Source organism: Garra rufa, chromosome 14, assembly GCF_049309525.1.
Source record: "Garra rufa chromosome 14, GarRuf1.0, whole genome shotgun sequence".
Lineage (NCBI taxonomy): Eukaryota > Metazoa > Chordata > Actinopteri > Cypriniformes > Cyprinidae > Garra > Garra rufa.
This window is the reverse complement of record NC_133374.1, coordinates 23704216-23731874: the sequence shown is the minus strand read 5'-3', so window position 1 is coordinate 23731874 and position 27659 is coordinate 23704216. Positions and strand designations below refer to the sequence as shown.

At 35.6% G+C, this 27659-nt stretch overlaps 1 protein-coding gene across 2 annotated transcripts in view; it reads right to left on the bottom strand.

The window, feature by feature from the left end:
- tpst1 (tyrosylprotein sulfotransferase 1) overlaps positions 1-27659 on the bottom strand; it is a 66566-nt gene that overhangs the window by 24893 nt on the left and 14014 nt on the right. For both annotated transcript variants that reach the window (XM_073817769.1, XM_073817770.1), the window contains exons 2-3: positions 23879-24891; positions 1922-2120 (exon numbers count right to left, since the gene is read on the bottom strand). In XM_073817769.1, coding sequence (XP_073673870.1) covers positions 1922-2120; positions 23879-24711 — 1032 coding nt within the window. In that variant the 5' untranslated portion in view covers positions 24712-24891. The remainder of the gene's footprint in view (positions 1-1921; positions 2121-23878; positions 24892-27659) is intronic.

The following is a 27659-nucleotide window of genomic DNA, read 5'->3' as shown; positions in this document are numbered from 1 at the left end:
ACTAGGATATGAATTTACATTTGATTTAAAAAAATAAATAAATACAAACACAACACACCACTGATCTGTATCCACCAGTGAACCATTAGCAATTATTAGCAATCAATAACTTCAGAGAAATGATGATGGAAAGATGGATTCAATAAAGTGTCAATCAATGTTTGGTTCTTATTAAAGAACACCCACTTCATCTAAATAACATGCGACTCTATGCACTAAACAAAAAGACAACGTTACAGTGGTGGCCAAAATGATCAGAAAACTAGTATTTTACCCAGCTAAAAATTATTTTAAATCAGTTATTTCTATTTTTTGCTATAGTGTGTCAGTAGGAAATATCAGTTTACATTTCCCAAAATTCATTTAGCCATTAATTGTAATAATCCAGTGAGATTTTTGTTTGCATAAGGAGTCTGACAACAGCCAGTGCTCCACACAGACATCTGAACTCATCATCATTCAGTCTGTCTGGAATGACATGAAGAAACAGAACAAACTGAGACAGACTAAATCCAGAAGAACTGTGGCAACGTCTCCTAGATGCTTCAAGAGATCTACCTACAAAGCTTTCTGAAAAACTATGCACAAGTGCACCTACTGTAGGGCAAAAGCTGCTTTAAACGCAAAGGATGGTCACACCAAATGTTGATTATATTGAATTAATAGAAGTTAGTTGATAAAAAAAAAATCTAAAAAATCTATTTATGAGATTATTTTTGATATCATCCTCATTTTACAGCACAAGTGACTGAACTTTTAACACTACTGTAGCTTTGCAGGTAGGTTTCTTGAAGCAGCTTGGAGACGTTGCCACAGTTCCTCTGGATTTAGTCTGTTTCAGTTTGTTCTGTTTCTTCATGTCATTCCAGATTATTTGTGGAGCACTGGCTGTTGTCAGACTCCTTGTGCAAACAAAAATCTCCCTGGATTATTACAATTAATAGCAAAATAATGTTTGGAAATATAAAGTGATATTTCCTACTGACACGCTACAGCAAAACCTAGAAACAACAGACTTAAAACTAGTGTTCTAATACTTTTGGCCACCACTGTATATATGTATATATGTATCTCAACAAATACAGTATTTCATACATATTTAGTATATTGCACAGTCCTGCCCCTCAATCTCAAAATAATCATTTGAAACCAATAAACTAAGTCCTTCGATAAGCATTGCTTCATCTAAGACAGACACAAGAGAACCTAGTGGAGCTGTAAAAGCTCACATACAGATTCTCTGATCTGCATAACCATCCTGCGCTAATCCCAGAGGTGCAACTCACACCTAAGTACCGTTTCACACATGGAGCTGCTCACCCCTGAAGGATGTGTTGGAATGTAAATGGCTTTGGATTAAAAAGTAAAAAGCACAAAAGCGACACCAAATCCTCTGATCCCAGTCTCATAACATACAGTCTAGCTTGAGGAACACTTTTAACCCACATAACGTGGCTATGTGTCCGATACACAGCTGACCTAATAATATCAGCGAGATGATTTATTAGCAGATGGAGAAAAAATGAGGTCGTAGGGCTGGACGATAAATCGAACGATATTGTGAGGCGCGTTTAGTCAATGAAGCCGGTGCTTTGATTAGTAGTAAATCTCCATCATGTGCGTTCCGCTCAGGTTCCGCTGGAGCGGCAATTAATACACAGAGATGTAAATCTCTGACAAGCTACGCCAAATCGTGCTCAAAATCACATTCGATTCGCATCCGATTTTGAGCGCGATTTGGCGTCTCTGTGTATTACGTAATTGCCACTCCAGCGGAACCTGAGCGGAACGAGATTTACTACTAATCAAAGTACCGGCTTCATTGACTAAACGCGCCTCACAATATCGTTCGATTTATTGTCCAGCCCTATGAGGTCGATATGCTTTAAGGAACAAAAAGTTATTTAGCGGTGATTCTCACCCTTCTAGTGTTATCCAGGACGAGGGGGTCGGGCCGGCCGTAGTTGGGAGGGTTGGCGTGGGGATCATAGCCGAGCCGGGCCAGCATGGGGGCGATGATGGGCATGTCCCGCAATACATCAGGGGGGATCTTACCCACCCATTTGGATAAGGCCTCCACGTTGACAGGCTTGATCACCTGGTCTGTAGATCGCTCTACCCTGTGGAGGAAAAGAAGTGTGTCAGTGGAGCAGGAACATGTGCACAGGTGCTTTATAGCCTTAGCGCAGCGGACTAATTGGGTCTAATTAGATTGAGCAATGCAATTAAAGAAAGCTCTAGGCTGTGTATGATGCTTCAAATGAACGGCCTTTTTATTCTCTCCAAGATCATCTCTGAAATGCATCACATCCTCGTATTCTCGTATTTGATGAGGTGCAAATGACTTTGATGGATGCTTCTTGATTTGCTAGTCTAGATAAATTTCAGCTCAACCTGGCAGGGCTTCAATGGCTAACATAAATTAACTTCCCAGTTTTATTGAACCCTGATAAATAATTATAGTCTTGTTTTTACTGCTTACTGTAGCATATTTCAATTTCTAACTTGCTAAATAAGCTCACTTCACCCTAAAACGTGTTTGGATTCAAATTTGCAGAGATATTAAATATGAATCAGGCATTATGTCACACCCTGAGTAAATTATTCATACGCCTGAAATGAAATATTTACAAAGGCACGGGAAAGCCAGTACATGTCAGGTTTTTGTTTAGAGAGAACACATAGGAGTGGCGTACTTGTTAGGAGAGTATAGTTTACCTATCTCTGATATTTGCATAGGGATGAACCTTTTTTTCCCAAGAAAATTTGAAAATCTACTGGACGCCCATTATTGTTCTCATGAAAGCAGATGGGAACTGCAAATATTGGGTCAATCCCACAAAGCCTGTCAAGAACATGTGCAGGTTATGTTACCCTTGAAATTCAAAAGAAAAGAAATGATATTTTGCTTTGGTATTTTCTTGACGATTAAGCACATTATCCCACCATCATGTTATAATATTAAGATCATTAGCAATTAAATATCATTGTATTATGTGTATACTATGTGTATGATTTGTTAATTAAAAAGTATTGTAATGATTTTTTGCATTATGGTAATGAGACATTTTAGTGGAGATGCAAATAAATTGGAAAATTATCAACTGCAAATAAAATAAAATAAAATGGTCCTAAAACAAATACATGTCTTTTGATAAAATAAAATAAAAAAAGTAAAACAAAACAAAATGGTCCTAAAACAAATACACTCCTTTTGATAGAATAAAATAAAATAAAATAAAATGGCCCTAAAACAAATACACTTCTTTTGATAAAATAAAAAAATAAAATTAAATAAAATAAAATAAAATAAAATAAAATAAAATTAAATTAAATTAAACAAATACACTTCTGTTGATAAAAGAAAATATAACGGTCCTAAAACAAACACACTTCTTTTGATAAAATAAAATGGCCCTAAAACAAATACACTTCTTTTGATAAAATAAAATAAAAAAGTAAAACAAAACAAAATGGTCCTAAAACAAATACACTCCTTTTGATAGAATAAAATAAAATAAAATAAAATGGTCCTAAAACAAATACACTTCTTTTGATAAAAAAATAAAATAAAATAAAATAAAATAAAATAAAATTAAATTAAATTAAATTAAACAAATACACTTCTGTTGATAAAAGAAAATATAACGGTCCTAAAACAAACACACTTCTTTTGATAAAATAAAATGGCCCTAAAACAAATACAATTCTTTTGATAAAATAAAATAAAATAAAAAATATAAAACAAAATAAAAAATAAAATAAAATAAAATAAAATAAAAAATAAAATAGCCCTAAAACAAACACACGTCTTATGACAAAAATTTAAATACAGTGGTCCTAAAACAAATACACTTCTTTTGATAAAATAAAATAAAATAAAATAAAATAAAATAATGAAATATGACCTGGACATGTTCTCAGTGAGATTCACCCCTTCACCCCATTACAATTGCTCTCTTCTCTGTTTTTCTAACTTTCTATGAATCTGCTCTTGTTTGGGCTGAGATGACTGCTGCTGGAGACGGATGGAGTCACTGAGGCCATATTTCCCCCCGTTTTTATTATTTCTTCTCTCATAGAGAAGACTGGCTCCAGATGGGAAACAGATTACTACACTCAATCCCCATCTGCAGCCAAGACACCAGGGAATGTCAGCTCCACTGCCGCCGCACATCACAGTGCTGTGGGGATCCAGTGCAAAACACCCCGAGGCACTTATAATCCCTCAATATAGCAAACAATGACATAAAACCAGTGGGAAGACTCATGCTGGCACGTTAGAAGCGTGTTTGTGAGAGTGCATGTGTAAAACCAAGTGAATGACCCAGCAGTCAGCGTGACAACCTGCCTCGTCATGCCTTCTCAATCATCACTCACAGAGCCGTGACGGGAAGTGATGGGAAGGCCAATCCTATTCTCTTTCGGACAGTTTGTTTCAATTAACAAGTTTCAGCAGTTCTTTTACGTAATCACACAATGACATCACGTATATACAATGCTAGAATTTAACCACCTAATAATAATGTGAAATATGTATGTTTTACATATATAAAGCACATGAAGTGAATAAACTGGGCTGTATCAACTCACCTTTTAATAACCTTTATAATGAACCTCATTCAAGTCAACTGCTCGGGTTTACACATGCTCATATCAACAGCTCATCGATTTCAGGCATGTTTGAGTCTGAACTGTTTCCGGTGACTCGAGAACTGTTGAAACCATTAACCGACTCTTGACTCAAGAGAGAACCACTATTAGTATAGTTCAGTTGACACAAGAACTACTGCCATTGGATTTTTGGGTATATATATATATGTAGGGATGCACCGAAATGAATTTTTCGGTTTTCAGCCTTGGTTTCCTCTTTTTCGGTTTTTGGTTTCGGCCAAGAATAAATCAGTTATATTAATTTAAACAATTATTATCAATCAAGTATTATATTACTTAAATAACATATACATATATTTATTGCCTTTGTTTAAATTGTTTAAATTTTTATAAAAGATTATCTTGTGGATCTGTGAGTTCACATTTACAACTCTACGTCTTTCTCTTCCAGCAGGAGGCGCTATCAGAATGGTAAACAAAGCAGCGCAGCAAATTACTTTGAAACGTGCAGGGCTCATATTTATTCAATGGATAGCCTTTTGAAGTTTCAAATTAAGAGCTTTAAGTCTTTCAAAAAACAACCCTAACACAATAGTAGGGGACTAAATTAATATCAGCATATGAAGTATAATCGTCTCTCATTGTCTCTGAGAGAATGCATGTCAGATGTTGAAAGCACTGTCAGTTTTTACTTTCACTTTAACATATAGCGCAGTTTTCACGTTGCTTGTGTGATATCATTTGGCTCACCTCCATGGTTTAAAACATAAATATTTATAAAAATACAGTATATAGAAAAGACATATCTTTAAAATATTGTGACGTAACACCAACGTAAAGCCATTGTTTTTCACTCACTGAAAGCCACATCTGTCTCGATCTGTGCTCTCATCACTGGCTGCACGCACGACAGCAGACACACCCCAGTTTTGAAAATCACTATCCGTGGGTCTTTCTCAGATATACTGAAATACGTCCACACCGCAGAATTTTTTGCTAAGCATGTTACTGTGCACTTTTTTTGGCAGGTTTAGGGCTGCCATGGACAGCTGACTCCCAAAACGTTTGATATCCTTCGTATTTTGTGTGGTGGTTAGTTTGCGGGAGTAACAGAAAGTAACTTTTTCAATAAGTTTGAATAGATTTTTACTATAAGTGGGCATTTTTACCTTTAGAAGGCCATTTTTTCTAACCTAAGTAAATGTATGCATCATCTTTTGTGTCAAATTCTTAAATTTAACCAATAAATTCAAATATTAAGACACTATAGGGCTGTTATCAATCAAATGAAATCAGTATCAACAAAATTTGTGTTTGCAATGCAGAGGTGGTACAGAATCTGCATCTGAAGTGGCATTTAGATACATTTACACTGTTTAATGCAGGACATGAATGCATTAAACCTGCAGTTAATAATACATAAATATTATTTTGATGTTTAAAAAAATGTTGAATACTGATCTTTGAAATGATTTGGGGGGAAAAAAGGAAAATATACTTTATATATAAACACCAAATCGCCAGTAGGTGGCTGCAAATCACTGTATGAGTGAATCATTGAGTCATTCATTCAACTGATTTGGTCAAACGACTGATTCAGTAACGAAACAGTCGTGTGTTGCTCAGAGATGCAAAGTTCTGCTGTTTGTTTGGAACTATTTTCTTTGACAAAATAAGAGCAAAATTAGGAAGTGTTGTGTAAGTCAACTAATATTAACTTCTAGTTTATAAGGCTGTTTTATCAAATAAATTTCACATTTGCAATCACTCTGATATTTGGAGAAAAAACTGTTTGTGTAAGATAAACTATATCAGGTGATATCGTGATAGCAAAACGTCTCGATATTATCATGGTCACGTAAAACCGAAAGCACAATATGGCTTAATCCCTTCATCAAGTCGCACATTTCAAAGTGAAGCGCGCAATTCATTTAGACCAGGGGTCTCAAACTTGCGGTAGTTTGTGGCCCCCGCCATAATATGAAAGTTTAATGTTACTGCGGCACGCGAGTTTGATATGTATGGCAAAGTTTGACATGTGTCGACAACGATTCTCGCTATCGATTAATCAGGTCCGCCCACAGTGCACGTACAACTTCAGAGGATCACGTCAAATTACAGCACTGAATGACGCATTTCTATAGAAAAAAATGCATCTAAAAAATAGTAGAGGAAACAGACTGAGATGCTGCAGGAGAGTAACGTGATCCAAGCTGCCCAAAACATCAGAATTCTTATAAATGAGGCTCAAACATTCTTAACAAAGGTGCGTGTTTATTTTAGCAATTCCGTCAGTAAACAAGCAGCCTACAAAACGCTACAATAAATCTAAGAAATAATACATTTAAATAAGAAAGTAGCCTAAATATGTGTTAAATAGGCTATTAAACAAACATTCGTTGCAAAAATTCCTAACAACCTCGACAGCTGATCAGAATTACTGGCCCGAGTCCGACTGGAACCTGTCTTTTTTCTCTTTCTCTTCCCCATTGCACAGCTGCTGTTTTTAATAGCGAAGTAATTACATTTATTTTCGTTTCTTTAGTTTATAAAGTTAATTTAGAAATATATTTGGAACACGTTTTGTTTGTGAAGTTCAAGTGTTTGTTTTTTAAAGTAACGACCAAGCGGCCAGCGGCAGACAGATCAATTCAGCCTTCACGATTTAAAGTAAAATCAAGTCATTCAGGATTTAAATTAAAATCCATACATATAAAAAACTTGAAGCATATCACAATATTAGTTTAATCATTTAACCCAGATAAATGTGTACTAATAGGCGCCTATCCAATCGTTTGTGTGGAGAAAATGCTGAAGCGCACTTTGCAGGACATGGAGGCGCCAGCGCCATGTGAAACTTCATTTTTGCTCATAAAGGTAAGAGTAATGAATTTACTTTATTACTTCACTACTATAAAACGAAATAATTCAAATCGAAAACAAAAACTCTTTCATTAGCTATAGGCCTAATCCATAAAGATACATTTAGGCATTAAAAGCGTGTCCAGTGAGCAGATGGCGAATCAGGATCGTCAACTTCATCTTTGCGATACTGACTCAGAAAATACTAGTTTATTAATAAACAATTAGAATATCTCCTTACTTTTCTCCCGGCACATTCATGGTAATTGCTTTAGCTGGGGCTTTGCGGCCAGTTTAAGCTTACTGCGTGCATTTGAACGCGGAACTCTGCTGAAGGCACATGAGCTCGCTGCTGCTGCTGTTGGCGAGACACTAAACACCGCCACGGCAGAATAAATAGCAGAAACACTGTATTTTATGCTTGGTATAATGTGTTTTTCTTCAGTCTTTTCTCTTTATTACGACAGGTGGTCTAATCAGTTGTTAAGCACTGTGTTTTCATAGTATTCAGAATGTGGAATAGTGAGATTTTAGGTTAAAGAACTGTTAATACAGACTTTTGAATCTGAATACAGCAGATATAGAAGACTGAAGAAACCACATATAGTCGCTGACTAGCGAAATCTAATTATAATTTATTAATATTATTATTGTTATTATTATTTTCATTATTATTATTATTATTATTATTTGATTTATTTAGTACTGATTGATTTATTTCCTTATTAATTCTTATTTTATTTATTTTTTCATCTTATTTTGTGTTAAAAAATAAAAATAAAGAGATTTGAGAAGATTGGAATTTTTTTAACAAAGCTTTTCTTGTGGAAAACCTGCTGCGGCCCAGCCTCACCCAGACTCTGCTTCCAGCGGCCCCCAGGTAAATTGAGTTTGAGACCCTGATTTAGAAGATCAACTTCTGATCCGGTGTTTTCCGTGCCTCAGAACAGCTCAGTTCACAGTAAATGCAGTGAGCTTGTTTATTGCATGTGCTGTGAGTTTAGCGCACGTTTGGGAACACAACGGCCACCGGTTTTGCTTTATTTTCGCGGCAGATGCTTACAGCATTTTACTAAATTTAGAGTGAAACGCGTTTTTGTAAGCCTGTTTTCACTAAAGCTGGAGTTTTCCTTCAAAATAAAAGCTCTACAGCCATTTCCGTCAAAATAAAAGCTTAAAAGTGCAGTATAAATTGCTGACAGCTAGCGGTTTAAATGAGTAACGTTACTGCAGTCCAAAACTAAAATCTCTCTTTCAAGTGTAGAAATTAGGAAAGAAGTATTGTAATTTCCCTACTGTATTGTAAAGCAAAAATAATATACCTATGAAATATTCATTTTCGTTTATTTTACAATGCAATTGTTTACCAATATATGGCTATTACTATGATGGGAATAACAATAATATAAAATTGTTGTTGTTATTATTATTATATTCTAATTTGTTTGGCTTTCTAAAGCACAAGTGTGAATGTAATTTAGACTGAGACAGTATACCACAAATAAGAAGAGGGTTGAATCCCTTTTAAAGTAAGTCAATCCCTTTTAATAAGTCAATTGGTACAAGTCAATTCACTGACTTTTTTCTGCCTTAAGTTTTCTTAGTTAAGAACATGGGTTTAAGCTCTTCATTTTGAACTATCAAAGCACATTACATAGAATAATTCAACTTTAAAATGTACAAAACAAAAACAAAAAAATCCAAGTCTTCATGTGTCTTTTTTTAAATATTGCAATAATATTTCAGATCGTGATATTATTGTATTTTGATATAGTTACATACTGAATGAGGAGGCAAAAACTGTCATCATATGATCATACAGGCTACTCTGATATATTGGCTAATTTTGAGCCAGAATGACTTTTTGTCCGACGGTTAAGTCCAATTTGGTTAAACAGTTCATTCAGTTTACTAAAAAGAATTTGTTCAAAAGAACTATTAGTTCATGAACTGGACATCCCTAGCTGTAACTGAACAAGACATTCATGTGCTGCCATATGTTCTTCATAAATACAAACTTAAGGTCTTTGAGGTGTGTATTTGGCAATCTCAAAATGTTAAACTGAGGAACATCTAGTCCTTGTCTCCTCTTATTCCTGGAATGCAGGAACACAGCGGTCTATGAGTTATTGAAGCCACCTTCCCATCACACCCTCCCCGACCTCAGCCTCAGTGTTAGAGACCTGCCTTCCTCCCCAGGCACCACAAAGTCCATTTATACTGGCAAGCCGCTCCGCTGTACATTTCATTGTTCAAGTCCCTGGCCGACGCAGTCCTTCACTTCTCTAATCCATTTACATTGGAATTGCACTTCGGCTGCAACGTGATTAATAGATTTACTGTTTCCCAGGACAGAGAGGACTGTTTTCTTTCTTTGCTGCAGTTATTTTCCCTCAGTGGAAAACTCAAAAATCATTCATTGAAAAACAGCAAACGCAAGGCACACGTAAGCGTGGACAGGAGGAAAAGCCATTTCTGACAGCCTGGCAGTGGATGCGTCATGCCATTCTCTAGAAAATAACATCCACTGTTCAGCAGTTGCTATGGCCAACACACGCCAAACACGCAGTCTGTCTGCGCTGACGCTAATTGGTATGAATCTCTTTATGATACATAGCTGACACCCTTTGAGGTGAGGTTTGCATCTGTAAGCTTTGTAAAAGCAAAAATACTGTATGAAAGAAAACAGCAGGGATGTGTTGCTGCAGTAGGCGCAGAACAAGAATGCTGATAAGCTGTTTAATTGAACCAGAACTGGTCAGCCTAATATCACATATGTGACCCTGGACCACAAAACCTTAAGTAGCACAGGTATATTTGTAGCAATAGCCAACCACATTGTATAGGTCAAAATTATCGATTTTTCTTTCATGCCAAAAATCATTAGGATATTAAGGAAAGATCAAGTTCCATGAAGATATTTTGTAAATCTCCTACCGTAAATATATCGAAACGTAATTTTTGATTAGTAATATGCATTGCTAAGAATTTCATTTCGACAACTTTAAAGGCAATTTTCTCAATTTTTTTTTTTTTTTTTGCACCCTCAGATTCTAGATTTTCAAACAGTATCTCAGCCAAATATTGTCCTATCCTAACAAACCATACATCAAAGAACATTATTCAGTTTCAACAATTTTCAGTTTCAAATTTATGACTGGTTTTGTTGTCCAGGGTCACATATTTCAAATGTTTCCAATTAATTTCACGATATGGTGTTTATTGAATCACCTTATGCTTTTAGCAGACACTTTTATCCCAAGAAACTTACAATAGAAGAACCTGGTAATTTGTCACAGAGCCAAACATATGCAAACAAACATTTGAATATGAGCTGGAAAAAAGATCATTTAAAGCTGACAAATATATGATTTGTCTTTTGGGTATTTCAACCCTAAATGAATTCCTAATAAAGAATATTAATAATGATGCACAATTGTTACAATTTATAAAATGTCCATTTTCATGGTCATTATGGCTGATAATATTTTATCTAAATAAATTAAAACTCAAACACATTGAATTTAGGATTCATAACATTCTAATGTAAAGTATAAAATAAAATATGATAATTTTGAGATTTGCTAAAAATTAAATTAACTTTAAGTGAGTATTAGAAGACAGAAATGGTAATATAATAATAATAATAAATAAAAAAATTAATTCTGAAATATTTTTAATATTTAAAATAACTGTTTTCTCTTTGAATATATTTTAAAATGTAATTTATTCCTGTGATGCAAAGCAAAAAATTTTTGCATTATTACTCCAGTCTTCAGTGTCACATGATCCTTCAGAAACCATTGTAATATTCCAATTTGCTTATTATTATTATTATTATTATGTGGAAAACAGCTGAGTAGATTTTTTTTCCTTTGATGAATAGAAGAGCATTTATCTGAAATAGAAATCTTTTGTAACATTATGATCAATTTCAAACATCCTTGCTAAATAAAAGTATTCATTTCTATTTAGCTTTGATCACAGGAATACATTACATTTTAAAATATATTCAAATAGAAAGCAGTTACTTTAAATAGTAAAAAATATTTCACAATACTACTGTTTTTGCTGTATTTTGGATCAAACTAATGCAGGCTGCCTGAGCAAAAGAGACTTCTTTAAAAAAAAAAAGATAAAAATCTTACTGTTCAAAAACTTTTGACTGGTAGTAGTGTATAATTATTTTTTTATTATATCACCATAGTTTTTTCTGGTCCTCGAATCTGATCTGAATCTGGATGAGAGGAGTGTGATATCCTAGTGATAACAGAACTCCAACCATTTCACCTTTTGTATCACTCTGTTTGCAGTATTTCTCACAGCGAGTGTCATGGCAGACACCCAAATCCACTATAATCTTACAAATAATACTGTTTTAGTGGCACGGAATGCAGTTTTAAGGTGAGAATGTACTTGTTTAGACTTCAAAAACAAAAGATTACATCTATTTGAAAGTTTGCTTCAATGTTTTTTAAAGATGTGAGCTGTATTATGCTGTTTTCTCCACCAAATGTCATTGAGAAAACTGACAGTGGGCGGAGTTATGCAGACCAAAGAAGAATAACTGGCTTTCGGACAAACAACTATGTAAACTTGTAGTGTAAGAAAGTACAGTAAACAATGATAACAGAAGAGGAAAAGGATGGGAGCCGAATTCAAACTCGTGTCGCCCACATGTGTAAGAGCACATGTGCCAGTCGCTAGACCACGTCACCGCTGAACGACACATTTAATCATGAAAAATCTTACTTCGACTCTCATATTTACCAGAAAAGGTGAGTATCTTCAGTGTGTGCTCACCACCCACGGCCCATATGTACAGTAACTGCTCCAACAGCAACACAAATCACCATGCTGTCTATACGCGGATGGGTTAGAGAGATGAAAAAGATAATTTAACTCCGCTACTGCTACATCCATTACTCCACAGCAGGAGCTATATGACAGCAGACGCTGCATATATCATTACACGATGACATGAAGGGTGGCGATCCACTAGATCTTTTTGCAGCACTCAATCGGTACAAACACGCTGGCCTTTTCTCGCCATATTGCGAATACACAAACACACACATACGCGTTTGTCATGGTCATGCGGAGCTCCCTTCTGGAAGAGCAGCTTAATGGTCTCTGGCTGTTAGTCAATTATTCATGGAGGGCGCTAGAGCTTTTTAGCATGGCGGTGTAGTACTAAAGCCAAATAACAGACCCCTGAGCTACACGGGCCGCTCGTACTAATGGCCGGGTCTCTGCCAGTAGTCGCTTAAATCATGCATTCAGAATTGATGTTGTTGGGCAGGCCCATGTCTGGTGGCCCATACATCGGTCAGAGAGACTCATAGGTGGTGAGCCGCTGATCAATAGCAGAAAAAACAAACAGATAGAGACCCGACGCTAACAAACCTAAGTGCAGAGAGCCGCTCCCCTGGCAGGTGTTGTGGGCCAAATTTAATGGACTTGTATTTCTACGTCCCCTCTGGGATAAAGGGCGGTTTCAGTGTTTATTACTAGCCATTAGGGCCCTAAAGGCTCCCCTCTGCCTAAAATCATATCAGTGCCTTCTCTGAAATGAGCTATGGTGGTTTAGTTCCCCTCAAGGACTGCAGAACCATGAAGGCTTGAGCTGGCATGCTCTTTTCTGATGCCTGCGAGGAAAGCAAAGGCGCCTCTTTGGCCCAGTCCTACATGGGAGCTGCTCTGCTGGGCTCCAACATCGCGCTTGAGAGGTGTTGTTGCATCTGAGTGATGAAATATTCATGCATGTGTGCACAATGCTAATTTATATGAGGCCTTTAGATCGAATTTACACAACAGGTCTAACTTGCTTTATCATTAAGCTGTAGGCTTAACTACTTTTTATGTACACAGTAAAAAGTATACAAAATCTTAGTAAGAAATAAGTCAACATTTAAAGCTAATTTGAATAAGTAATAGTTGAAACCCAGTACTTACATTTGAAAGCTTAATACAGCCTTTCGAGGCATTTCAAGGAGCCAAAACGCACCCATATGCAAGTATGAGACCTTCTGTTATTTTGAGTTGAATCGTATGAATGAATCAGTTCCAGTTCATGAAACAGGTCTGAATGATTCATTCACAAACCAGACTGATCCAGTTCTCTAGTTCATGTCAGCTGACTGAATAATAGTCTAGGGGTCAACCGATTATCGGCACCAATATTAAGCGTTTTTATGGTTTTCGGTATCGGCCATTTAAGTATTTAAGCATTAAGCGTTTAAAGAAAGCATGAGTGTAAAAAGGAAAATTAATGTCAAAATTAATAATAACAGAGCTGTCATTCTTTTGAATTCACTAAAGTACTGCAAAGATGCAGTCTCATGTCCATTTTTGCACAAATTCTGTCAAATTCATTAATGCATTTTACAAGAACGGTTTGGTTTATTTGAAATCTTTTGATAACTTTTTGCCAGCATTGTCTAAAGATGATGTGAGCCAATTGTGGTGGAAATCTGACAAAATGTCTATGACGAGTTTGAAAAAGTAGATTTTTCTCAGGTAAATGAGAGTGCAAATTTAGCCTGTTTGGGGCGCTAGAGAGTTTGAGATAGAGATTCCAAATTTGCTATGGTTAATATTGAGACTGTTCTCTATCTGTGTGCCAAATTTCATAACTTTCCTGCCAGCGGTTCTATGGGTTGCCATAGAGTTCCAGAGCGGAAGAAGGAAGAAAGAAATATAGCTGCAAGCAGCGATTAATGGGGTTCAAGCACATCAAATAATTTAAGTATTAAAGCATTAAGTGTAATAACAAAAAATAATGTCAAAATTATTAATAACAAGGCTGTTATTCTTAATTTTGACATTCATTTTAATTTTCACACCAGATATATCGGTTCAATGTCTCGGCTATCTGTCTACTCGATCTTTAATAAACAGTATCGGCATTGGGCCTGAAAAACATATCGGTCGACCTCTATTCTAGTCGGAGTTTTTAAAGGGATAGCATACCCATTACTCAAGAATGAAAATGGTTTCATCATTTATTTACCCTGTTGTTCCAACCCTATGTGAGTTTTTTTTTCTGCTGAACACAGGAGAAGATATTTTCGAAGTTTAAGTCAATGGCTATCGGCAACTGTTGGGTTATCAATATTCTTCAAAATACATTAAAGCTACAACTTAGAGTAGATGACAGAATATTCATTTTTGGGTGAACCATCTCTTTGAACAGCTCACTTGAGGCAAAACAGTCAGTGAATAAAAACTTTCAATTTTTAAATTTTCTTACACATGGAATTTAATGCACATAGAGTCAGACCTATGATAATTTTATGGAGCTTTGAAATCCTTTTTGAAACTTGACAGCTCCAGAACCAAATATAACTATTGTGCCTGGGCCCTTAATTGATGCTTACAGAGGTAAAATGAAGAGCTAAGGAGCTGTCTTTAATTACTCTGCTCCTGGAGAGCCCCTTCCTGCAGACTTAACCAACCCTGCTTCAACACACCTGTCTGTAATTAAGTAGCCTCTGTACTGCAGTATGTTAGCTCTCCAGAATCAGGTTTTGATATCCCTGTTCAAGACTTTTGATGATACAGTATTTTGGTACAAAAATCTAAATGGCTGACGCTCAAAAAGTCCAAAATAGGAAAATTAGGTATTGTTTGATTCAGTATGCTAATGTATAATGATTTTGTCAAAGTGTCTAGAAGTTATTTTTAAAAAAGTGTATTTTTTTATATCTTTTGACCAGTAGGTGGCACTGTGCTGAAACTACTCATGTGCCCTCAGGTCATGTTTTGCATAACATGTACCAAGTCGCAGCGAAAATATAGATTTGTCCATTTTTACACAAAATTCGTGAATGCGCTTTACGAGAACGGTTTAGTCTATCGGAAATCTTTTGATAACTGAAGAGTCCAGAGAATTGTACTGCAGTGTTTTTTTCCAAATTGAGCGAAAAACCTAGGGCTTGATCGCAAAAGTAGTTTTTTTGTCAATCATTTAACAAACGATTTGATTGACAGCAGTGGTTTTAGAGGCAAAGTTGTCTGGAATGAGTTCTATCATATAATATGATATGAATATATGCCTTTGAAAAATTTCTTCTAAATTTCTCACAGATCTTTGGGGTCTTTTGGGGCCATGTTTTGGTGAGTCAAAATTAAACTTTTTTTTTGATAATTACTGATGATTTACTCTCCAGTGAATCTTTCTGGACTGGTTTAGTTTCTATCAGGCAAAAAAACCTAGGACTAGTAAATAATCCAAATCTGAGGCATGAGCTTTGTCCGGCGTGAGCCAAGGATTCTTAAGACATCCGAGTCTGCAACTGACGGTTTAAGAGTTATGAGCGATATTGTACTTTTGATCATTGTAGCGCCCCCATCAGCCCAACTGGGGTCAGCCTTGGTGACATTGTAGATGGTGTGAGTACTACAATCCCTCGAAGTTTCAAGTCTCTACAACTTACGGTTTGGTCTGCACAATCAGCTTTACATGGAGAATGCTGATCCTTGGCCACTCTAACAATTACAACTGGGTTTCCCCACTATGCGCTTGAACCCCCAAATAATATTAAGAAGAAAACTAACGGATACACTAGGTGTTTAAGCACCTTCTTTGCTTGGCCCCTAATTATGCTTAAAAAAGTGTCAAGACTACAATAACTATCTGCATATGAATTTTAAAGAACAGGACAAAACAAATGTCCATGATGCATCTGCAACAAGCAGCATATAAGCCCCCTTTAAATGAGCATTTGCTTCTAATCAATGGAGACAGTGCTCTGAACAATGCACATGCTACTGTCTACGAGAAGACAAGCTCCATCCATCCCTCCTCCATCTCTCTCCTGAGGGCTAGGTTAAGATCTCAGTCTCTTAAGCTCACTGTCACTGAGACGTGACAAACAGCAGTACTGCTCACTTAGCGTTCATTAAGGATTTTTATGGATATCCAAAGCAGCCAGTCAACCCTTCGCAGAGCCCACTGAAGGACAGGAACGGGGATCTTGTCAGTAGAAGGGCTCTAGTAAATTTAACAGAGCCTGGGTTGGACTCACTGGAGCAGACACAAGAAGCACTCAAGTCTTGCCTCAGGACACATGGGATATGGGTGCAGAATAACAACAACAACAGTAACATACCTGTTGAAGTCACCACAGATCCTCCTGTGAGATTGTTCCTACAGCACCGCATAAACCTACAAAATCCCCATTAGGCCTGGAAAGCCTGATCAAGCAATAGTAAGAGGCATTATGGATGATGCAGTGGTAGTGGTTTAGAGGCTGCCAGAAAGCTGCAGCAAACCCTGCATGAGTACTGTATTTTCTTAAAATAAAGCAAAACTGGTGGTGCAAACCCAGGCAAAACTTCACTTTGTTTACAAGCATTCGTTGTGGTAATCTCTTGAACACATTTCGAAGATTGCCAGAGAATAGAAAAAGTTGTTGAATAAAATCGGTTTGTTTGTTTTTTTAATTTTGCACACACAAAGTATTTTTGTAGCATCATAACATCAAGGTTGAACCACATGGACGATGTCACATGGACTATTTTATTGATGTCTTTACTACCTTTCTTGGCCTTGAACGTGGTAGTTGCGCTCCTGTCTATGCAGGGTCAGAAAGCTCTTGGATTTCATTAAAAATATCTTAATTTGTTTTCTGAAGATTAATGAAGGCCTTTGGGTTTGGAATAACATGAGGGTGAGTAATTAAAGACAGAATTTTATTTTTGGGTGAACTATAAGTAAAAGCCTAATCATTTACAAACGAGAAATTGGATTCAATCCTAAATTTCATCACATGTCAAAAGTGAGGAACAAATCTGGATTTATAAAAGTCATTTGGAAATGTAATAGTACACCTAACCTCAACAAAGCACATTATTCATAAATCACCCTGAAGTAAAATAACTGCGTTTTAGAATTTTGGAAGACCGCCAACAACAACATTGTTACACAATGGTGTAAAACACAGCTGACAGATGCTTTTCTAGGAAACAGGGTGGTCAAGTTCTGAGTGATTTACTCATTTCATTTAACGTGAAAGCTGAAAATGAATCATTCATTCAGGAAAGGTTGGATCTGTCAGTGTCATCGCACAAACAACCACTTGTCCATTCAGTGGCTAATGATACTGTGTGTCACTGAGCCCTTCATTATGTGGTTTTGGAAGAATAACAGGGTGTTCAGCGGCTGAGGTGTTTTTAACTCATCCCTTTTCTGTTGCACAACCGACCATATAAAAAAGCACAGCTTTTATTGATAGCACTCTATTCTATTAAACACTGTCTTTTAACCGTGTGCCCTTCAGCCTTCCTCCAAATGTTCAGAGGAACGGACACAGAGCGTAAAAACAGCAGCCACCAATAGCATGCTGAATGCTCAAATCTCAATCCCTGCTTAATACACAAGACCTCAACTTGATTTAGTCAATACAATACAATAAAAAACATGTTCTGTGCTGTCTTATCTAAAGTAGTGCTGAGTCATATACAATGAAGTCGAAAGTTTACATACACCTTGCAGAATCTGCAAAATGTTAATTACTTTACCAAAATAAGAGGGATCATACAAAATGCATGTTATTTTTTTTATTTAGTACTGACCTGAATTATATATTTACATATAGTCCACAAAAGAAAATAATAGTTAATAGTCTTAATACTGTGTTGTTGCCTGAATGATCCTTGTTTGTCCTGAACAGTTAAACTGCCTGCTGAAGGACTCATATGCAACTATTACAGAAGGTTCAAACACTCACTGATGCTCCAGAAGGAAAAACTACGCAGCAAGCCAGGGGGTAAAAACTTTTGAACAGAATGAAGATTTGTAAAAAAAAAATTATTTTGCCCAAATCTAATATTATTTTTTATTTAGTACTGCTCTTCAGAAGCTACAGAAGACACTTACGTGTTCCCCAGACGACAAGATAAGTTAAATTTACCCTGATCAAAAAGTTTTCACCCCCTTTGTGTTTCCTTCTAAAGCATCATTGAGTGTTTGAACCTTCTGTAATAGTTGCATATGAGTCCCTCAGTTGTCCTCAGTGTGAAAAAATAGATCTCAAAATCATACAGTCATTGTTGGAAAGGATTCAAATACACAAAAATGCTGGAAAACCAAAAAATTTGTGGGACCTGAAGGAATTTTTGGAAGAGGCAGGCTGTTTAACTGTTTAGGACAAACAAGGGACTCTTGAACAACTATCACTAAACAATACAAAAAAAATGAGCTGTGGATCATTCAGGTAACAACACAGTATTAAGAATCAAGTGTATGTAAACTTTTGAACAGGGTAATTTTTTTAATATAAATTTAATTATTTTCTCTTGTGGACTATATGTAAACATCTATTGTGAAATATCTTATTCAGGTCAGTACTAAATAAAAAAAAACAAGCATTATGTATGATTCCTCATATTTCGCTAAAAAATAATTAACATTTTGCTGATTCTGCAGGGCGTATGTAAACTTTTGACCTCAACTGTATACTGAAAATGTACCATATATTCACTACTATTTTGTTGGCGATGTAAAATTAAGCAAGACTCACAAGTGTGAACAAATTAAGTTTTCTAAAACCCTGCCAGTAACCAGTTTCACACCCCGTCCTTGTGTCATATATGTGAGAACGAGTGTTTGACACATTTAACAGCGTCTATTATATAAACTCAAACATGAAAAAAAAACCCTCCTTCAAAGAATTTTGCACCATTTCTTAATTTTCACGGTGGTCTCATTTTGTTTGCTTTGAAAATAGTACAAATGTTTATAATATAACTTAATATTTATAAATATTACTTTATACCGAGGACATAATATTTAAAAAAAGATCATGCATCATTGTGTTTACTAAAAAAAAATGCTTATTTTGGAGTAGTTTTATACTGCATTTAAATTTTTGTGATAAAATGTATCTAATTTTGAATCATCGAGAAATTTAAGAGCAAATACATGATTTACTCACCCTCAAGCCACCCTAGGTGTATATGACTCTCTTCTTTTAGTCGAATACAATCAAAGATATATTAAAAATGTCCTGGCTCTTCCCAGCTTTATAATGAAAGTGAATGGCTGTTGAGATTTTGAAGTTCAATAAAGTGCATCCATCTATCATAAAAAGTGCTCCACATGGCTCCAGGGGGTTAATAAAGGCCTTCTGAAGTGAAGCGATGCATTTGTGTAAGAAAAATATTCATATTTAACATTTATAATGCGTAATCTCTAGCTTCCGCTAACTGGCATGCATGCAATAAAAAGAGACTCTAAAATGGCTTGAGGGCGAGTAAACCATGGCGTAATTTTCATTTTTGGTTGAACTATCCCTTTAAGAGCATATACTATGTATTAAAAACCAACTACAACCTATATCAAATATTGTCAAAAGGCCAAAAAAAGGTGCTTTGTTGTTGCTGTTATAATACCCACCTCTAATCTAAAAGGAAGTAATAAGGACGGAAAACGAGAAAGAGAGAGCAAGGTCAGAACAAGCATTTAGTTCACCGAGCTTACAGATATTTGACAGACCACAGATGAAAGACAGACCAGAGATGCTTGGAGAACAAAGAGGGGAAAGAAGTGATATGTTACAGCATCCAAATAAAAAAGAAAAATGTGTTGGCCCTCTGTCCATAAGCTTTTTATTTCTAAAAATGGACACCAGACGGAAGCCAAATTTCTTTGTGGGGCATAAAGGGGCTCAATTGATTCATGTGTTAATGGCGGTGACCCTTCCTGCTTCTGAGATTTCAATGACTTCTGGAGGCCATGTGTATATCTAATACGCCTTAAACACATCCACACCATATGACCTAGTCTGGATTTTGTGATTAATGGAACAGTGACTAACCTTGAATATGTAACTCCCTGAAGTACAGAAACAAATTACCTCTGAGGGGCATTTGACAAAACAAGGTTGCGTTTACTAAAAAATGCAAAATGGCCTGAATTGAACAAACTTAGACAGTCTTTTCATTATATATCAATTTTTCCTATTGGGAAAAAAAAACCATCGGGACTCATGTTCCAACATGCAACAACATGTTTTACTGCAGCAGGAATGTTGCTGGTGAACTACACCCCTTGATTTGGTCTATTCAGAGCATGAACTGTGCAGAAAACTCATTAGATTCATGAACATGCCCTAGAAGCTACAACACAACATACTGTGGTCAAACAGATCGTGTACACAACTGCACTCGAGGGATTATCAAGTTGTTTTCAGCCAAAATAAATGCATAAATAATAATGCATGACTGGTCAGTGAGAATTTTAACACTGTACAGTTATAGTCTGACAGAGAGAAAAACGCCCACACACATCTGCACATAAACGAATACAAAGTGTTGTTTATGTTTGGAATAGCACATAACCATACTAGTCTGACTATTTCTGCAGTATGCAGAGCATATACTATCCACAGTATGCAATTTTTTTACCCATATAACCAGGTGATGTAATGCCTCATGCTTGGCTTTACCGCCCATTTCCATTGTGATAAATAAACAGAATAATCAAGTCACAATATTTAAAGGTCCCATATTGTACACATTTCTGGAGGTTTATTTTAGTTGTTGATGTCCTTAAGAATATATATTTGCGGTATAAGTGCCAAAATCCATCTCAATATATTTTTACAGCTCCTTTTTTAGGAGCTCTGTCAAAAACAGGTCGATTTTGGCCCATCTAATTAATATTCATGAGCCTCTCTTCTGATTGGCCTGTTGTTTTCTGAGTGACGCACAGCCAGGCCAACCACAGGTAACTACGGTCACGTATGCTGTAAGCGAGCTCAGAGCAATAGAGAGAGCCTAGCCTGCTGATACTCAACAGGATATTTCAGAATGATCATTAATGTTGTTTCTTTTTCAAACACCGAATGCAGTAAGCTACATAACTGTTGCTTTAGTAAAGCCCCTTTCACAATGCGCGCTGATTTCTGGAAAATTACGGGAACGAGTGCTGTGTGAACAAAAGCCAGAGCCATAAAGGCAGTGTTATAGTGATGATGCACGTTACCCTGCGACTCTTCACGACAAAAAAATAAGTGCAAAGTGGAACGAAGCAGCGATCAGACAGAGCCAGCTCCTCACTATCAGCGCTGAAGCACAGTTTGTTCAGGTTAGTTTCAGTTTAGTGAAACGTACGCGTCGCATTACATCTCACATCCAAACCTCACATGTCTTTATGGGTTGTGTGTAAAGCACGCACAGATTCCGGAAAACAACTGTGAATGAACCAAATTAAACAATTCCGGAACAAATCGTGGGACACATTATCTGTGTATTTGCTGGAATCGCTGTGTGAAAGAGGCTGAAGTTGACGTGCCGCTGGTCTCTTATATTCACGTTGTTCTGAAGCCTGTGTAATGATCGTAGCTTGACATCTATCGACTGAACAGGGTTTTCTCCACTTGTTTTCGTGTTGTTGTTGCTCAATAATGGAATGGATGCGTTGTTGTCTGGGTTTGACAAAAGGAGGGTGGGACGGTGGTTGGCGCTCGGGGCGGTGACTTGAGTCGATCGGACGTCACATCGTTACGGAAGTCACAGCGGCTCGTGAAAATGAACAGCTACTTTAAGCAGGCTGTGTGCAGTTTACTGTGGATTGACTGTTTTGAAACTCATATGGTAGTTACATAGCCCCTAGACCTTAGTTATCATGAAAAAAGCCAGGAAATTTCGATTTTGACAATATGGGACCTTTAATAGTTTTTTCCAGACCAATCGATTGATCAGACTGATTTTCTTATTGTAATGGACTGTTGTAATTTTATGTAACAACAATCTGTCTAGTGACTACAGATGCAAATCAGCTCTCTAGCTAACTCTGGCACAACATTTGTGTTGTGCATTGTCACTGTTAATAAATAAAATACATTAAACTAAACCGAACTGCCAAAATTAGAATGTTTAAAAAAAAATACTTATATATAATAAAAATTGGGAAAAATATACATAAAAAATGTATTTAATAAAAATGCTAAACATTTGAAATGTTGTTATTGTTAACCAAAACTAAACCTATTAAAAACTGAAATAAAATAAAATAAATTAGATGGAAAACCTAAAAACATCAAACAAAAATTTGAAATATTGCCTAAAACTATAATAAGACAAAAATTCTATATACTAAAATTTCTAAAACTGACACTGAAATAGAAATAAATTAAAACAATAGAAATATCTGTAAAAATAAAAACTACAAATGCATAACAAAATTACTTAAACTAAACTAAATAAATTATAATATAAAAGCTTAAAATTAAAATAGTAATATTAACACAACTAAATTTAGTTATTTTTTACTGCAATCAAAATATTAACACTAAATTAAATTGACAAGTTATGTGACCAATGTAGTTTACAGTTTTTTTACTGTAATGTGTAGTAATGTGAAATTCATTAAAACAATAGAAATAAAAAAAACAAATGACAAAAAAAAAACAGAACGAAATTACTTGAACTAAACTAAAAATAAAAATAAAATGATAAAAATAAAACCTAAAATCAAAATATGAATAAATATTAACACTACATCACCATCACATAACTTGTAAATTTAATTCAGTGCTAATATTTATTATTTTTATTTTTTTTACTAAAATCACTAAAACTGACACTGAAATAAAAATAAATGAAACACTATAATTATTTTTAATACAAGTTAATTAATACAAAAACAAACAAAACAAAAAGCACATACATTTATCTAAACTAAACTAAAAATAACACTAAAATGCTAAAAATAAAACCTAAAATCAAAATATGAATAATATTGTAAATTTATTTCAGTGTTAATATTTATTAATATTTAGATTTTTACTAAAATCACTAAAACTGACACTGAAATAGAAATAAATAAAAACAGGAATATTTTTTTAAACATAAATAACAAAAAACAGTAAATTAACTAAAAATAAAACTGAAATTAAAAGCTAAAATCTTTGATTTATTTTATAGATCAAACTAAATATTACATAATAAATAAATATTAATCATAACTTGTTTTAGGTTATTACGAATAAGTATTATTTATAGCATATTTACATATTTACTTATAAAAAATGCTCAATATCTGTATATATTTCTGCATTTATAAAATACGCAAGTCATATGAAAGCAAAGAACACATGTCTGTTTAAAACGTCATTACATATGCGTTTCACACACTATTTTTAGGAAAAAAAGTAGGCAGTAGGCCATAAGCATTACCCTAGTAGGCCAAACATAGCCAGTGTGACACAATTGGCTGGTGACATTAACTAGATAAGATAACTGAACCAAGTTTAAACAATCCAGCTGGCTCATAAACCCAAGATACTCATGCTGGAATGCTAGGCTCAAAATCCTGTTTCAGCTTTTACAAGAAAACAATCATAGCTTGTTTAAATCAGAGACCTAAAGTAAACTAGTCCACGATAACACTTACTTGGAGAGCGAAACGCCTCCTGCTTTCCCAATGAGCTCCTCGTGGTGCAGAACTGCATCATTCCAAGGAATGTTCAGGAATTTCAAAAGGGTTCTCATCCATTTTTCCGGGTGCAGGACGAGCTGTTCGTAGTGCACAGGCAGGCACTTGTCCGCTGCCTCCAGGCACTGAGTGTACATCGTCTCTATTGCCCGGTTCCACTTTGTCAGGCAGTCCCGGTAGCTGCTCAAGTCGAACCCGGCGATGGTGACTTTCCGGGAGATCATGGAGTGGACGGAGGCCCTGCCGTCACGGATCATGAGGATGAACTTCGCGTGTGGGAAGATCTTAGCCAGATACGTGAGTGACTTAAGAGCAAATGGGTCTTTATTACACAGGTAGTTGGCCGGTTCCCCATGTTTTACGATGATCTCCAGTAGGAAAGCTTGCATGGCTGAGTCCAAGACCTCGTCTGTTACTCCAGCTTCGTCCAGGCGCATTTTCTCCCGTCCGGAGCGGCTCCACATCTGCTTCATGGCCAGAATGCGAGGAATAACGCGGGTTTCTTCTCCACAGCGCACCTCAGGATGAGCGTCTAGCATTGCCCGCATAAGAGTGGTGCCGCTGCGAGGAACGCCGCCGATAAATATAAGAGGCATGTCTTTATTGTAGATGAACGGGGTGCTGAGGTTCTGGCCCGTGCGTAGGGTGGTGCGCAGGCTGCTTACCAGCGGCTGGCTGCGCTCTTCTATCCGGTGGTGGCACTCCATGGCGTGCCGACCTAAGTAGAAGACTGTAACGGAGCTGATGACCAAACAGGCCACCAGTAAGTTCTGCTTTAGCTTGCCGATCATCTCGGGGGCGAGCTGGAGGGCCGGTTGAGGAGCCAGGGGTGAAGTGCGATGGGGAAGAAGCAGAAAAAGGGAAGGTGAGGTTGTGGTGAACGCCCGGTACTCAGGACTGGCCGTGATGGTGCGAGTGGAGGCTGGGATCTGCTGTACGCAGCTCTCGTTGAGTACCCGAATCCATCAGGCCTGAAACATAACAGAATGGATTATTGACTCAACCTTATATGATTACAGCATGTGTGTCTGTGACAAATAAGAGTGTTTGTTATGAAGGTGATGACCTTTTATTGATCTAGTTTAAACACACATTGTTAGAACAGTATTATTTGTATTTATGTGGGTTTTATGTGGGTTTTATACATACATATATGTGTGTGTGTGTGTGTGTGTGTGTGTGTGTGTGTGTGTGTGTGTGTGTGTGTGTACCTGGTATTCATCACGTTGTGGGGACCAAATGTCCCCACAAGAATAGGAATACCAGTAGATTTTGACCTTGTGGGGACATTTCTCAGGTCCCCATGAGGAAACAGGCTAATAAATCAAGCACAATGAGTTTTTTTGAGGAAGTAAAACTATGCACAATCTCCTGTGAGGGCTAGGTTTAGGTGTAGGGTAGGTGTAGGGCGATAGAAAATACGGTTTGTACAGTATGAAAACCATTACGCCTATGGAATGTCCCCATAAAACATGTAAACCCAACATGTGTGTGTGTGTGTGTGTGTGTGTGTGTGTGTGTGTGTGTGTGTGTGTGTGTGTGTGTGTGTGTGTGACCCTGGACCACAAAACCAGTCATAAGGTTAAATTTTACAAAACTGAGATGTATACATCATATGAATACTCAATAAATAAGCTTTCTATTGATGTATGGTTTGTTAGGATAGGACAATATTTATATATAATATATAATAATAATATTTATTTATTATTTTATAAATATTATAATGTTTTTGGGGAGTCACACCAAATGAAAACTATAATTGTCTTGTCAAAAAAGGTCTAACTATTTTATTTCATATACATTTTATATAAATGTTAATATATTAAATATATTTAAAAAGCGTATACTCCGATTTACTTTTTCAAATAATAATACGTAAACCAATTTTATTTTTTAAATTAATAAATACAAACATACATACATAAATTAATTAATTAATTTAACGATTTTTTTTATCATTAAGATATCAGGACATCACCATGATCCACAAAAATATTACAATTAATTAAAAAAAAATTCAAGCTAATCATAAGAGATATTTTCAAGTTCATTTACAGTCATATGAGTCTACTCACAATTGTTTTTTTTAATAAATAAAGCAGTTTTTAAATAAATCCTAGGATATCAGGACATAACCACGATCCTCAAAAAAAATGAATCATTAAAAACAAGCTCAACAAGAATTGTGTCTGAGTTGCATTTTGATTGTATATTTGAATAATTTAATAGATTCAGAAAAAAAGATAATATTGTTGAACCTTGTCAATCAACTGAATTATTGATCAAAGAGAAATATTTAAAATTAGTACATTGACCCTGACGCATAGTCATATGAGTCTACTCAGATCAGATTTGGTTTTGTAAAAAAAAAAAAAATCAGTCAATCAATAAAAAAAAATTAACAAAAAAAATAAAAAACAGAATATCAGGTTTGACTACTCAGATTTGGTATTTCAAATAAAGCTGTTTTGTAAAAATAAATAAATAAATATATAACTCAATTACTGATCAAAGAAAAATATTTAAAATTAATATACTCAAATTTGGGTTTTCAAATAATAAGTAAAGCAATTTGGTTAAAAAAATAAATAAATAAAAAATAGACTATCAGGACATGCCCAAAAATATTAAAATTAATTAAAAACAAAAAAATTTAATTAAAAACAAGCTCATCATAGAAGAGATGTATTCAAATAATTGAATTTAAATGAATACTCTAATAATTCTATTTTTAAATAAATGAATCAAAAAATGAACCAAAAAATAGATATTACCACTGACCCTTATGAACTCAATTACTGATCAAAGAAAAATATTTAAAATTAATATATTGACCTTTACACACAGTCAACTGTTGCAAATTAAACTAAAGTGAAAGAAGCTTTTAACAAAGCAAATGTACTAAGCAAAAATAAATGCTAGTGAGGACAAAAAGTATCAGACTTCAACATATTGGACGATAAGCACAATTGGATTTTGGAGAGCAACAGAGATATGGCAGTCTGAAATAAGAGACAGATCTGGTCGGATATCTTAAGATTGACTCATGTTTCCTCCCACTCTCAATGTACAGAGAACACATCTCCAGCAGCCACAAGACGTATGACCTTGCAGTCTTTAATTTGCACTGTGCGCTACACAACCTTAAGGAGTGGGTGGCCAGCTCAACACAAGCAGAGCGCATAAAACTTGACCACACTGTTCTGGCTCTGGCGAGTTGGGTTTGTTACAAGGTTTTCCATGTGCTATTCTCTGACCAAAGCACCGATCAGAGTAGCACACGTTGGCCTGTGTCAGCACTGCGCTTGAACACGCAAGTAGAGGAGAAACAGCAAAGGAGAATCCCTGGAGACTATTATGTAAACTCTATTTTTATAATTCTTCAGAAAATCTGAGTGTTGCTTGCCTGTGCAAGGTGTTGTGAGGCATTGGCATGTGATTACTAAGGTGTTCTGAATATGTTGCTATGCAGTTGATAAGGCTGGTTGCTTTAGTCTGCATCAGGGATGCACAATAAATCACCAAATATGTTTTTTCAGTCAATACTTGTTTTTTAACAAATTCTACAATAGTAATTTTATACATGTAGTTTAATTTGATAAATTTTGTATATTTGTTATGTTTAATATAATTTTTAAATATAATTGTAATAATATTTCATAATATTTTTTATTTTATAAATTATAAATAGTTAAATATATATATATATATATATATATATATATATATAATATAT